The following is a 14,098-nucleotide window of genomic DNA, read 5'->3' as shown; positions in this document are numbered from 1 at the left end:
GGAAAGCTTTTGCTTCTACCATCTGTCAGGCTTTCTACAGAGCACAGCGCTAGCACCAAAACCAAGTGCTAATTGCTGCATATCCCAAGTAATTTGGATCATGCCACGCAATATGGATCAGACAAGGAATATCTTCTAGTAAATGCCAACATCAAATAAAGAGAGGAAGAAAAGAGCTTCTCTACCCAGCCCTAACAAACCCAAACCCCTGTTAATTCCTGAGCCACGGTTCAGCAGTAACAAGGAGTAACCTAGAGAGCACTGACAAGAGGAAGGATGCACACACAGTGCGAGCATACTCCTATTCCTCCTGGTGTCAGCCAAAATTTTATCAGAAACAACTTTTTTTTCCTCTCTAAAGGGTTAGAACAACATTTATAATCTCTCTTTAAACAATAATCAAGAGTTCAACCAGTTTGTCCACAGGGGAGTCAAGATAACAAGGCAGAAGCAGAATACTGGGTTTATTTTCTTTGAGTATGGGTTCAGGCAAAATGGGTAACAGCAGAGGAGATGGCATCACCTCTGTGATCCAGCTGATCCTGGAGCCGTGCAAATTCAGCAAGTTCATTCAGTTCTTGAAACTGCCTGTCTGTTTTATGGCTCACCAGTGACCTGTAGAAGTGGACTGCAAACACAATGAAAATCAATCCAAATGGAACCATAATAGAGGTTGATGCAATGGCTGCTGCCTGTCCCGATGTGATGGTGGAATTGTTGCTCTGGTGAGAATTATCGTTTTTCTTCTTTAAAGGAAGAAACTTCACCCAACACAGTAGCACCACCTCTGCAAGAAACAGCAAAGTCCCAATGACAGTAGAAAATGCCCAGGCAAGCTCAATGTGCCGATGCATACGCTCGTGAGGAGATTCCTTCACGGAGTTGAGATTATGCACGTTGCTAACAGCCTCGATATTTGGAAGAATGCAGGTACTTATCATGAGTGCAAAAAGGTGAACTGCAACGAGGACAGTAGTACAGGCACTGAAGGCTATCAAAAGACCTTGAGGGTAGTCGTGTTCTGCATCTAGCTGAACTTCCACCATGGCCACCTGAAAAGGAAAGGAGAGATGCAGTTACCTACGTTACATATTGTTTCACTATTTTAAGTTTAAATCGTATTTCTGGAAGATCATCTAACCCAGACAAAATAATACTCTGCATTTAAATTTCTTTCCACGTCAATCTGCACCTTATCATTAGATCCAAATTTAGATCTGAGCAGAAGCCACCAGTTTCATACTCACTGTTCTATTGTAGAACAAAAGACTCCTAACCACCACCACCTTGCCACCTCCACCTCACCCCAAGGAAACAGCTGACCATTCTTATCAACATACTCAGACTCTGTAAAGTGAAACATTTATTTCCTGTTATATTGTAGATGCAGCTTTTGATCTTTTAGTACAGACTAAGTTTTGCTGGGTATTAGGAAGAGCTTTGCATCCCATACATATGCAGACTGCACATCATGATCTTGATGGTCCTTTCTCCTTGGATATTTGTTTTTAAATTCTGAAGAGCAGGAGCCTCTCATTAAAACATCAGCTCTCCATGGGCCTCTCAGCTATATTCCTTCTGCTTAAATACTTATTTTGAGTGCCTCTAGAACACAGATTCAAGAGGTTAAAGTCTCCAAAATGTCCATGGCAGCCAAACACATCTCTTAGAGGCTGGAGAGAAGTCAAACAGTAGTCTCCCAGAAAAGAGAATACAGAACACTGCCAGATATCTCTAGCTGCTGTGACTCCAGAAGCTGTGTCTGGCTTCATCTGCCAGCTCAGCAAAAGCTAACCTGGTTAAGAAGTGGTGATCTTCTGCTAGCTTAGCTGTTTCTGGAATGCCACTGATGAAGCCGACACAGGCCTGTGTAACTGAGGAGGGAGCATCTGTACCAGGACCTCAGGCTCTTGGCAGTGCCAGGCTATGAGCCTAGCTCTTCTGTAACATACCAGTTTGCCCTCAAAAAGACCATGAAACCAGTTCATACAACTCAGCACCAGCATGTTCCAGGACACCAGAACTCTTCACCACCACCACCACACTTGAATACATTAAGCCAGCCAACAGTTTTGCTCAGGCAGGTTTCCACAGGCATTCAAGGCCATTTGTGGGTATTTTAATTCCTTTACTGAAAGCTTTCATCGTCTTAAGCCTAACCAGCCAGCCAACTAGCAAACACTTCCCAAGTGTCACAAGAAACTCAACAAGAAATATTAATGCACACACAATTTCTGCTAGGTTCTAAAATACCATTTCAGAACTGTAGGCAACTTCACATTGAAAGGATAAATATTTGATCACCGGGTGCTTTTTCTGCAGGATTGCTCCTCAAGTCCCAGTGCACCCATGGGATGTTTGGCTTCCTCTGTTTTTTCACAGAACAATTGCAATCCTTCTCCACTGAGGATTCATTTTCATACTTATCAGCCTTTCTTCTTGTAAATTTTCTGGTGCATGTCTAGACTCAAAACCATCCAGTACTGCAAGACATTTTAATCCTCTATCCTGGTACTTATTATGTTAACATAACCACAGAGCTAAAGAGCTTCGTAAAATGAAGACTTCATTTTCTTTCGAGAATGGATGTATTTAGTTCACCAAATACTGAAAACATTTCCATTAATCAATCTTTCCATGTAATAATGAATCAAGCATCTAAGTATGAAGTTTAGAGTCTCTTAATTCCAGTGTACCAGCTGTCCTGGAGCTACCCTTACCATTTCAACAGAGCATCAAGAAGAAATAATTGTCTTCCTCCTCTGAGCCTAAGAGAAAATGCTAAATAATTACATTTAACCTCACTGTATCTATTCATGATTTGGCTATAATTATATGCATGATCAAAACAATCTTGCAAGAAAACTGCTTAATTTAAGCAGCATTCAGATACTCAGATAGCACTGTGCCTATATAACCACTGACAGAATCATAGGAACAACCAACTATTAAAAGGAATCCAAGCTTTCCTGGCTTAAAAAGACTTCATTTTAATGTTGCTGGGTATTTCCCTGAAAGACTGATCCCAGGAATACACTACAGCCATCATACACTGACAGGACAGCTTACAACAGAGTTCAAGCTACACAAGCAAGGCTTCAGTTTATATGGCTGACAAAGAGGTTAACTCAGACATGCTTTACAGAGGAAGCTCGTTGGGTACGTTAACCCCAAATCAACTCTTGGAAGAGCTTTCTGAAATCCAGCAAGGCCATAGCTGTTACTTAAGGCATGTCAGAATTTACTTCATGAGCAGGAAGGGCGTAACTTCCTCCAGCTCAAACCATACCATGCAATTACGTATTATAATTCCAAATGTACTCTCTCTGTAAGAATAATTGTGGGTAGCATCAACATCACTTGACAGGTAGCTTAAGTACTAGTCTTCTAACGTGCAAAATAAGCTGGCAGCCGAGTAGCCATACACCCTGCCAGTTATTCCCAGCTCAGGATGCTAACAAGGTGTGGATAAGGCAGAAGCAGGGCAGGCAGCCAGCCCAACCTTGAAGCCCTGATGCACCCTCACACAGCTGAAAGCTGCAGGAGAGGCCACGTACCACAACGCGCCAAGCAGGTGGCAAGCTCCCAAAGGAGACTCCTACTACAGATCAGGACATCCCATGGGGGGGAGAATAGGCTCGGTTTCAGCATCTTCTCCCTGCTCAGTCCCTCTCATGGCGGTTTTCACACCAGCACAGCCCTGATGGGCAACCAGCAAGGGAGCCCAGCATTAAGAACGACACTTAAAGTCATACTTGCCTATCTCACCCACAAGCAATATGACCTCTTCTCCATGGCTGGAACCAAAGGGAAGAATAATCACTGCATCAACCATTGGGCCAGGAAAGATCCTACACCAAAGTGAGTAACAGAAATGCAAAGAGAGAGACAATATCCACCCACTTTAAGGGAAAGCATCACAATTTACCTATTCAGGCTGGAAAGATACTTCTATTGAGGCTGAAAGGATCACAGCTTTATAGGCTCAGTCCTCCAAAGGAGGAGTGCAAGAGATATCCACTTTGAATGTTCAGGGTGTACTGACAACACAGATGCACCAGGTGCAGCTCCAACACACAGTGACAACTCTGCAATCCACAAGTTTTCTAGCAAGGGAGTCTGAGGCTTTTCTAAAACCAACCAGTGATGAGATGTGACAGAAGCCAGAGGGTATTGCACAACAAAAGACACAAGGGAGTTTTTCTGTGGGTTCACAGACAGGACAGGAAAAAATTAGAGTGGAGATAACTAGCTGGACAGATACACCCATAAACAAGAGAAAACACACGAAGTTGCTGTTGTCTTAGAAACACCCTAAGAGCAGGAGTGGGGGAAGCAAGACAAGACTTCTCTTTTCCATTCCTTCAGGATGAAGGGATATTTCAGAGCTCATTTCAAATAAATGCTTTTGGGAAAGTTGTAGGATACAGAATGCCTGAAGGATTTAAAAGTCTACTGAGGTTGATAGGAAGTCTCCAGGGGGCACAGCAGAGCCTCCTTGTGTTCATGCCTGGCAGAGTAACTTCAGCTTGACCCACAAGTGAAAAATCAGTTCATGTTTTCTGTCCCCTCAGACTGTCAAGGAAGCCAATTTGGGAACCCTTTCACTATAAACTTGCAGAAAACCAGCCAACTCTCTTCAATTGCGAGTCTCTGGTTCTTCACTTCCCTGGCCAAGCTTGAACCAGGCACCTAAAACAAAAGCCTCAAGTTTTCATTACAAGGCCTATGCCTGTTTTCAAACAGTGATGCAAAGCACCAGAGGTTCTTGTCTCCTTTGCTCATGCTGCAATTTCAAAAGTAACATCATAACTGCTCTTGTAAGGTAACACTTGCAAAAATAGGGCACCAGTGAGCTCATCTGATAGGCTCCAAGCCCATGCAAAGCCTGAACTCACAGGGACACGATGATGATCCACATGGGAGGATATTTTCCTATGTCCTCTATTAGCTTTCCATGTTGGTTGGGAATACAGGCTCCTCAGGGCAGGAACTGTCACTGGTATCTGTATAGCACCCAATACAATGTGTTTCAGCACCTTATCCTGCCCCTTTTCCAAACCAACTTGGAACACTTGCCATGCGATTTCTAACGTGCAGCCATCACACTGCAAGCATCCTGCCTTGCTGCATAACCGCAGAGAAACGTAGGTTGGAAGACACCTCAAGAGGTCATCTGGTCTAATCCCTGGCTCAAAGGAGAGCTAACTTTAACTTCAGATCATCCTCCAGATATGACTGACTGATTTACTGCAGCCCTTGAGAAAGCTCTAAATCTGACGTACGGCTTCCTGACAAAATGAACAGACTTTGTGATACTATCCGCTGCCATAGAGAAAGGGAAATAAAAACCCTTATCTCCAGTAAATCTGTATTACCTATGAGCTATTTATAGATTACTTCCTCCCCTCCTCTTCCCTGCAAAGATGACTCCAAGCTCTGGTCAGCAGGAATATAATACAGACAGGGAGCCTGCACTGTAACTGCCATACTGTCTCTCATGGTATGAAACACTAGTGTCAGTGTACAGCTAACAGAGTTCAGCATGCCACGGACAGACAGCTTCACAGCAGACAGAACCACAGCTAATTAAACTCCTCGCTGCTGATCATGGCTCTGAAGAACACATGTGGCCACTTTTCAACAAGACACCTGATTTTAGCTAAGTGTGTTCTGTAACCAGGGGGCTGCAGTCAAAAACTACCAACAGCCTGGTGATGGACAGTTGTAGGCTTGTCTCCCATATCACACAAGATGCCATCTGAGCAGCCTAAAGCTCCAATCACAAGTGGTCTCTGGTCTCTGAATCCTGACAGATTCAGGAAAGAATCACAGAGCAAGACAACTTTATCCAGTTTAGCAAGTCAGGAATGGATCAAAAAAACTAATCAAACTTCCTAAAGGTCTGTCAGCACAGTGAGAAGGGGGTGTGAATCTCACCTGGAGAAGCCTGTCAGTGCTACATCACCTTCACCTCACTAGACCGATACACACCAAGGCAAAACTGCACACTGTGACCATTAAACTATTTAAATCACCACCTCTGCAGGATATTCTCTTAGCAGTACCTGCCACAGGTAGGACTGGACTAGACTACATCGAGTTACCCATCTGCAAGTGATTCTTCCTAGCACACACTACTCTAAGAGGGGGGGGAACAAACAGGGCATCACAGGAAATTAGCACTCTTTTGGCTGTCTCCTCAGGTCCTGAGATGGTCGGTTGTCTTCATTTTCCTGGCAATGCTGTTCACTCCCAGAGACAGAGGCGCAGAGCCAGGCTCTCAGTGTCTGCACCATTCATTAAGACTTATAAACAACTCACAGAAGGACTCTTATCAACCAGAATCAGTCACCAGAAATTTAAAAAAGGTAAGCCAAAACAATGATCTTACTTATTACTAGTTGTATACAGAAGAGAATGTAAGCATCATTTATCCATTAGTCTGGAATCTTGACTCTGGGGATTATTCTATGTTGCAGAATGGCAAAACACATTAATAGTTGCTAAAGCTAACACTGGAATATAAATGTAGGATTTAATTATACTTTGCTAGTAAATGTGAAAATGCAATACCTGTATAATCAGAGTAAGCAGTACCATTACACAGTGTTACGATGAATCTGTTTGCTAAGTACAAGGTCAGATTAGGCAGCTCAGCACAGAGAATAAACAGCAGCTCAGTATCACCTTTACATCCTCCAAACTACAGCAGCCACTCGCAGCTGCTGAGAGGGAGAATCATAAGAGCCCTAAGCATTCCACACTGCCTGCCTCGCTCATCTTCAGCCAGGAATGCTCAAAGGAGCAACAAAACCTCATATCCACGTCTGCAAAAGAAGAAACCTTTTGTATGGGGAAAGATTCTTCAGAGCACAGTTCTAACTTGTATGTGCAACAGCAATATAGGCCATGAAAATGGGTCTGTAACACTTTCCTACAGGTGACAACACCTGTTAAATACAGCTAAAAACCTTTAGTACAGCACTGAGCAGTGGGCTCTGGGTCCTAGCTAGTATTACTTCAACTGTTATTATGGAAAACAGTTTCATAAATATTTACCAGTGCAGTCAGTCTCTTAGAGAAGATGACTGAAGCTGTCTTCAAAAGACCCTAGTGCTACATTCCAAAGGCAAAAGTTGACAGTTCTTTGGTGCTATTCTATATCTGAAGCACATGTATTACTACATAGACAACAGCATAGCAAGCTTGAAACAGAAGTATTTAGAGGAAAAGTGTGCTGTCTGGCAACTAACATCCTCCAAATCCTAAACGCAGCCAAGTCAACCACAGCAGTTGTTATAATTTCAATCCCTAATTGAGGCTCAGGTATATTCACAGAGCTGTTGATGGCTGGATAGGAGGCAATGTTGAAGTTTTCCAGTTTGATGACTGCTGGGATCCAACAGCTTCCCTACGGATTATGATGTTGTACTATTGCACGACACATCCCTGGTGACAAAGTGATGCTAACAAGTCAGTGCAATTGTTCATTCAACAATAACCTACCAGCAGCCTCGTCTACACTGGAGCTCTTCACACTGCTACTGTAGGTGTGGCTGAGTTACTGCTTGCAATATGTCTGCAAAGTATTTCCAGCAATGAGATAAACTGGATTAAGAAATAAAGATAGTTATAGAGGGGAAAAAACCCCAAACATGAATACCTGGGGCATAACACAGAAATGAAAAATACTCCCCATTTCCTCTGGCACTCTTTCATGGATTACACGTATCCTGCAATTTACAATTTCTTTATCTCCAACAATACCTCAAAGGGATATCATTTGCTGGCTCCATAAATTGGAAAAGCATACTACATACAAGATTATAAATGCAAGATATACCCTGGAACAGTGGCAAACTGCAGCTTGAAAACAAAGCCAACTGTAGAACAGGCTTTTAAACAATCTTCTCTGTGGAAGCATAATCCTTCTTGCGTTTGAAGCTTGGCCCATAGTCTACACATCACTGACCTGGGCAGCCTCTTGACTTTGTCATGCATCATTTAAGTGCAGAATTCATAACAAATCTTCGGGTAATAAATTCTGCAAAACGGCTGCAGTCATACACAAAATTAGGCCAAAGTAATGGCAAAACCAGTCTAAAAAACCCAGAAAATTCAACAGGGAACACACTCAGCTAGTGCCAGAGGACTCAAGTACTGATTATAGATGAAGGATCAGTGGAGCCGGCATGGAAACGAGCACATTCCACTCCTGACAATTCCCACCGTTTGCTGGGTTGTCCTGGATGTGTCATTTAAACTCTTTCTTCCCAGTGTTGATAAGGAAAACACAGGAACAATGACGCTTAATTGCTGTTGTGGGCTTTAGATCCAGGACTAGATTGGTACTTAAGCAGCATTTTGTTCAACTATCAGGTGCCAAAGAATCCTCTGAATTTAGGGAACAATGCATAGGCGTGACAGTAGAAAAGGAGGCAGAAATTGCAGAGGACAACTTTAAAAGGAATCTAAAAATACCTGAAAGTTGTCAGCTCTTGTGAAAACCGATCAGGTCTGAGCTACAGGACTATATGCCATAGCAAAACCAACGAGGCTACAAGTTGATTTCCAGCATGATCTTGCTTAAAGAAGAAATAAGTAGATTTTTTTTTTTTTTTGAGGTGGAACTTGTGGAAAAGGAAAATGCTCACGTGTAAAACCCTAGCAACTAGATATTTGTTAAAGGGAAGAAACTGTTGGTTTGGTTTTCCTGAGATACCCTGAAACACACAAATTCAGTAGCTACAGTTTCAACTGCAGGACACCTAGAGCCCTTAAGAATTAAGACAGAAGCCTCGCCTCATACATCCATGGGGTTTTGAGAGTCCACGCAGCATATATTTAGAGAAAAGCCAAAGGGAGTTAAGGCACTGATCACTATTTTTAAATAACACTTCTATTAACGCAGATGCAACCTCCCCTGGGTGGAAATTTCGAAAAACCCAACAAACTCCGGTTTTTTAATTCCTCGCGTTTTCTCAACGTAAAAACCCGAGGCAAGAAACCACCCGACAACCCAGGAGAACGGGCTGACAATAAGAAAAACTCATTAGCAGCAGCATAGTACGAGCTACCAGCCTGATGCATGTTACCCAAGGAGAAGCAACTCAAATATGCCGCTGCGCTAACACAGTGGCCTGTCAGTCAAGGGAAGAGCAGTCCACCACCACCCCTGAAGAGTTGTGGTCTGTTTTTAGCTATTGAAGGAGGACGGTGACATTTATTTGACCGTCAGAAGGCTGCTGCGGACCGGCTGCCTTGTTTTCAAACAGCATCCTCTAATTAGTACCGCGGGGGTTTAATGGGAGATGGAATTTACAGCTGAGAACACTCACCTTGCTAAACGCGGGGCCAAGAAAGCAAACTAAATCAGAGCCGTAGCGTTCGGTTTAGCAACCAAGAAGCGTGTTTCACGGGGGTGAATAAAAGGGCTGACTGCAAGGCACAGCTTCGTGCCTCAGAGGGCTGGATGTACGGCCAAGCTTGAAGTTACCGTGTTTCAATTTACATACTGCTTTCATTCGAGATAATTAGGATTGATGGTCTCTGCTTCTATATAAGAGCCGAAAGAGAAAATAATAAAAAAAGCCGCTTCTGGAGCACGCACAGAACTCCAAACTAAGCAACACCCAGGATTCTCCTTTTAAAAAGAAATAGGAACATCGCAATTACAGATGACTAATTATGGATGTGACGAGTCGGAGGGACAAAGTCAACTTTATAAAGCTCTTTCTAATTTATCCGAACGCAGCCCAAGTGCAACAGCCACCCCCCCCCCCCCCCCCGCCCGCCACCGCCGCCTTCTTCCTCGTGTGCGGCCGCGGCCCGGGCAGCGGAGCGGGGTGCGGAGCGCCACCGCCCTGGGGAGCCGGGGGCCATCCGCTCCGCTCCCGGCCCCGAGCGCACAGCCAAGTGAGATACCAAAACAAGAGAACAGAACCCCCCCACACACCCTGTAGTAACCTCGACGCTTACAGCACCCTACGCTGTTTCCTATGAGAGCCAGAGGGAGGAACGTCCCGCCAAGGGTGGTTTTTGGCGTGCCGAGCATCCTCGGGAGGGAAAATGAACAACGAGAACAGGAAAATAATATATAAGAGAAAGAAGAAAAAAAGGAGAAAAGTCCCGCACGAGGTACCGGAGCTCTTTGGCGGCGATAAAAAAAGCCCCGAGGCAGCTTTTAACTCGAGGCTTACCAGCTCCCCGCAGAAAACGAGCTGCCGATGCGACGCCTCGGGCTCCTTCAGCTTCAGCCTCTGCCCCGCTGCCCCCGGGGCGGCCCCCGCGCAACCGCTGCCGCCTCCTCCGGCCCGGCCGCCGCCCGGGTGCACTGACCCCGGTTGCCCGGAGGCCGGGCCGGGAGCTCTAGGGAAGAGGCGCCAGGGCCCGCCCCGCTCCCCGCCAGTCCGGGTGCCACACGCCGCTTCAGGGGCTGCACCCGCGTCCGCCGTCCACCCCCCCACACCCCCCCCGCCCGCAGCCCGAGGGGACGCAGAGGTTCTCTGGCAAGAAAAAGCAGAAGCAGCGGCACCGCACCCGGCTCCCTGCTGCCGGGGAGGCGGCGGACCGCCTGCCAGGACCCCCCACCCACTAGGCGAGGCCGGCCGCTCACCATGGCGAAGCCGGAGAGCAGCGCGGAGGTGCGGCTGGAAGCTTTCAGCTTAGCGCGGCTCAGGTAGAGCTTCCGCCAGGACAGCGCCTGCATCGAGTGCTCGTTCAGGCTCATGGGCTCCGGGCGGCGAGCGGAAGAACGGAGCGGGAGAGCACACGGCAACGGCGGCGGCGACAACAGCTCCTTCCGGCGGCAGAGCGAGTGCACCAGCTGCACTAACACCCCATGGCGCCCGAACGCGGGTCCTGCCGGTGCTGGGACCGCGCCTGCCGCCGCGGCGCTGCGAACCTACGCGCCGCCCCCCTCCCGGCACCGCCCCACCGCCGACGCCCCATTGGGCGATCCGGCCGCGGCTCGGCACCCTCCTTAGCCCCGCCCCGCCCCGCCTGCTTCCCGGCAGCCCCCGAGGGAGCCTGAGGGCGGGCGGGGTTGTGTCTCTGCTCGCCTCACAGCTTCGCGCCGCCGTGAGGGGCCTCTGAGCTACCGCCCGTCGGGAGCCGTGAGCTGGGCCGGGCCCTGAGGGAGGTGTGACCTCGCAGCAATCCCCTCAGCGGCTCCGCGGGGGGAGAAACCCGCCAGCGAGGTGCCGGTTGGAGCCCGGTGGCTGCGGCAGCGGGTGAGCGGGCTCTGGCTGGAGCGTAGCTGACAGGAATCGGTGTTTTTTCAGTCAGTTTTGTGCGCCTCTGCCCGGCGGTGGGTGCAGAAAGCGATGGGGCGTCCCCCCTGCCCCATCCTCGCGCCTTCCCACAAAGCCGCTTCTCGGTTACCTCCTCCTGCAGCCTCTCATCTACATCTGTCCTGTGAATCTAAACCACCCCGAGCACCCACCCTGGCTTGCAATTAAAATTCCAACACCTAACCCCTTGCCGTGTAGGTAAGGTTCCCATAGCCGTGCTGTGTGCCCAGGCAGCGCTCCTGATAAACTCGTTCTTTATCAGCAACCAGTCGATAACCTGGTTAAGCAGGGCATTTCAACAGATCCCTATGCCGGTGCTGAAAGACTTTATTAACGTGTTTGTACAACCCCTTTAAACCGTATTTTTTCTGTTTTCTGTGTTTTGCAGGGGGAATAATGAGGCATAGAGCAGCACTCCATAGCAAACGCACCACACAGTTCTGAAGATGAGTTCTGAAAAGGTGAGGCTCACAGCACTCTTGCCACATCACACCGGTGGGTCTGGAGAGTTAAGAAACCTGTTGCTATCGATTTCTAGTCAGAAAAAAAAAATCATTTTGGTTTAAACAATAGAAATAATAGCAGACAAGGATACATTTACTACTGACTGGCACACAGATGGTTGAATACGAGCTGAATCACTGCAGCACTAGTTCTGAAGACATCAAAAGCTTTGGTGATTTAACGTTATTGTGTGTAAATTTTCCACCTTATTTTACAAGTAGAAAAAATGTGGTGCGTTGTCTTTTAAGGCTTTTTGGTTCTCTTCACACAAAGTGGTTCATTTACTTACACGGTAAAGGTGATGACAGGCTGTCTGCACCAACATAGGTCACAATGGTTTTCGTTTACATGGCATTCTTTTAAAAAAGACCAGTAATTGAAGCCCGTGTTCAGAGGCATTCCCTGCAGCTACCTGTTCTTACCGCATAGATTTGATCGCATTCCTTTCGGAGGAAATAAACAGAGCCTTCTTGTTATAAACAACTTTTGGTTAGATTTTTATCTACAAGGGCATTCAAACATTTCTGTAGAAGAATGAGTTTGACTTGGTCTGTCCATAAAAGCCCTTGCTGTTCTATAAATGACTCCATGTGGTGTTGGCCGCCCTCTTTCTCTTTGATGGGTGACAGTGCTCCTGTATTGGATCCATGAGAGCATACATCCGGCATTAAGTTAGCATTATAAAATACTACTCTCTGTGCAGTGTTAATTGTAAAAAAACCAAACCCAAACCCAGCAACTAGAAGACCTTATCACCACCATCAGCGTTTTGTGTGTCTCCCACCGATGCCTTAGGCTAACTCTGAGTGCCACATTGCAAAGCAGTGAGTAACAACCACATACTGATTCCATTACCACATTTTACTTGGGAGATACCATTGCAAAACAGCAATGTAAAATTTCCTTCACATCTCAAGCAAACATTTAAGTCATTTACTTTCTCTGGAGTCATAAGTTTTACAGTATTTTGCATTGCTGCTTGTAAACGTTGAAAAATGTTGATGTACATAACCAGGACTGATTGCTCACTATTTCTTATTGTTTCTGTTCAGTTCAGTAAGGCTGAACTGTCACATCATAACATACTGCACAAACTATACCTAGGTCTTAACCTTTTCCCTAAAATCAGATTTATCTTAAAAAAAAAACCCCAACAAAACCAAACTATCATCTGAGAAGGATTTCAAGTGTCTTCCTAAAGAACTGTATTAAAACAGACTCTTTGAACTCACTGTTTTTACATTATTCTATTGCTCCTATTCCTCCTGTTTATCAGAAGGGCTTTGAAAGAGACAACAATCTTACACACTGATGTACTGTTGAGTTCATCTTTCAGCCAAGGAAACACTATGGAAAAGAAGCTACCGAATCAGTATCTCATCCTGTCCACTCTTCCATATCAAGCCCATGTGTAATTTTCGCCATCCAAGCTGGCCAGCATTTTAGCTTTAAAATGCCATTATTTCCTCTCCTATCAGAAATAAACAATCCTTAAGTTGGAAAACATAAATGAAGGGTGAAGCTTTCTTTTGCAACTAAAACACTGGGATGGTAGCACCCTTTTTCCCTTCCCCATTCCACTCTATTCTGAGGTACAAACTAAACAGGATAAATCTTTTATTTCCAACTCTAATTACTCATTTTTACACACCTCTATGCTGCCACTTCAGAGGTAGCTGAAACAGGGAGTCAGTCATGCTTAGTTAACTCTTAGAAATGCTTCGGGGATTTCTGAAATCTCGCTGGAGTTCAAAGCTGTGGGTTGGATGTTAACCTCTGATCCGTGCAGTTGCGGAAGGCCACCAAAAGGGTGTAGTCCTGCACTCTTCCTTCACCTCACCCCACTCCAACCTGTAGATTACACCGATCAAATGGCAACAGAGCTCCGGTGGAGTGACCTAGTGAAAAAAAAAAAAACATTCTTTTATTCTAAATCAGTGAGTTTTCTGCTGGATCAGGTCATTGTGGTGAGCCCTCCACTCCTAGTGCAGGAGAAATGAGGGACATACACGCGGGCTCTTGCAGCAGCAGGCTGTTATTACCCCTAATTAGAGGTAACCCATTCTCTGGATCATTTCTCCATGAACACAATGGGAGCAGTGGCAGAAGTCCAAGTTTCTTTCCAGAAAGCCCTGAAAAATCTGCACGCTGTCACAATGATACTATCTTTTTTCCCTGCTAAAAATGTACTTCTGTACCTTCTGTGGGAGGACTGAGTAAGAAGAATAGGTTTGCTGAGTACCCTATGATTAATGTAATACGGTACCAAGTATGCAAAGGATGCTCCCCTCTGCAGAGCA

At 45.9% G+C, this 14,098-nt stretch overlaps 1 protein-coding gene across 3 annotated transcripts; it reads right to left on the bottom strand.

Moving 5' to 3' along the window:
• Nucleotides 1-222: 222 nt before the first annotated feature.
• Nucleotides 223-10,732, bottom strand: LOC311198003 (calcium release-activated calcium channel protein 1; the record flags this gene model as incomplete). 3 transcript variants are annotated; one of them, XM_084271872.1, is made up of 2 exons in its annotated part: nt 223-1,052; nt 10,538-10,732. In XM_084271872.1, the coding sequence occupies 2 exons, from the start codon at nt 10,730-10,732 to the stop codon at nt 486-488; spliced, it is 762 nt and encodes a 253-aa protein (XP_084127998.1). In that variant the 3' UTR covers nt 223-485. The 3 variants fall into 3 exon arrangements, with proteins under 3 accessions (XP_084127998.1, XP_084127999.1, XP_084128000.1); XM_084271873.1 differs by having other exon boundaries at nt 10,619-10,732; XM_084271874.1 differs by lacking the exon at nt 10,538-10,732 and adding an exon at nt 10,203-10,306.
• Between the last annotated feature and the right edge of the window lie 3,366 nt (nt 10,733-14,098).

The sequence above is a fragment of the Gallinula chloropus genome (assembly GCF_964237585.1).
Source record: "Gallinula chloropus genome assembly, chromosome: 17".
Taxonomy (NCBI): Eukaryota; Metazoa; Chordata; class Aves; order Gruiformes; family Rallidae; genus Gallinula; species Gallinula chloropus.
The sequence above is the reverse complement of the archived record's forward strand: the minus strand, read 5'-3'. Positions and strand labels throughout refer to the sequence as shown.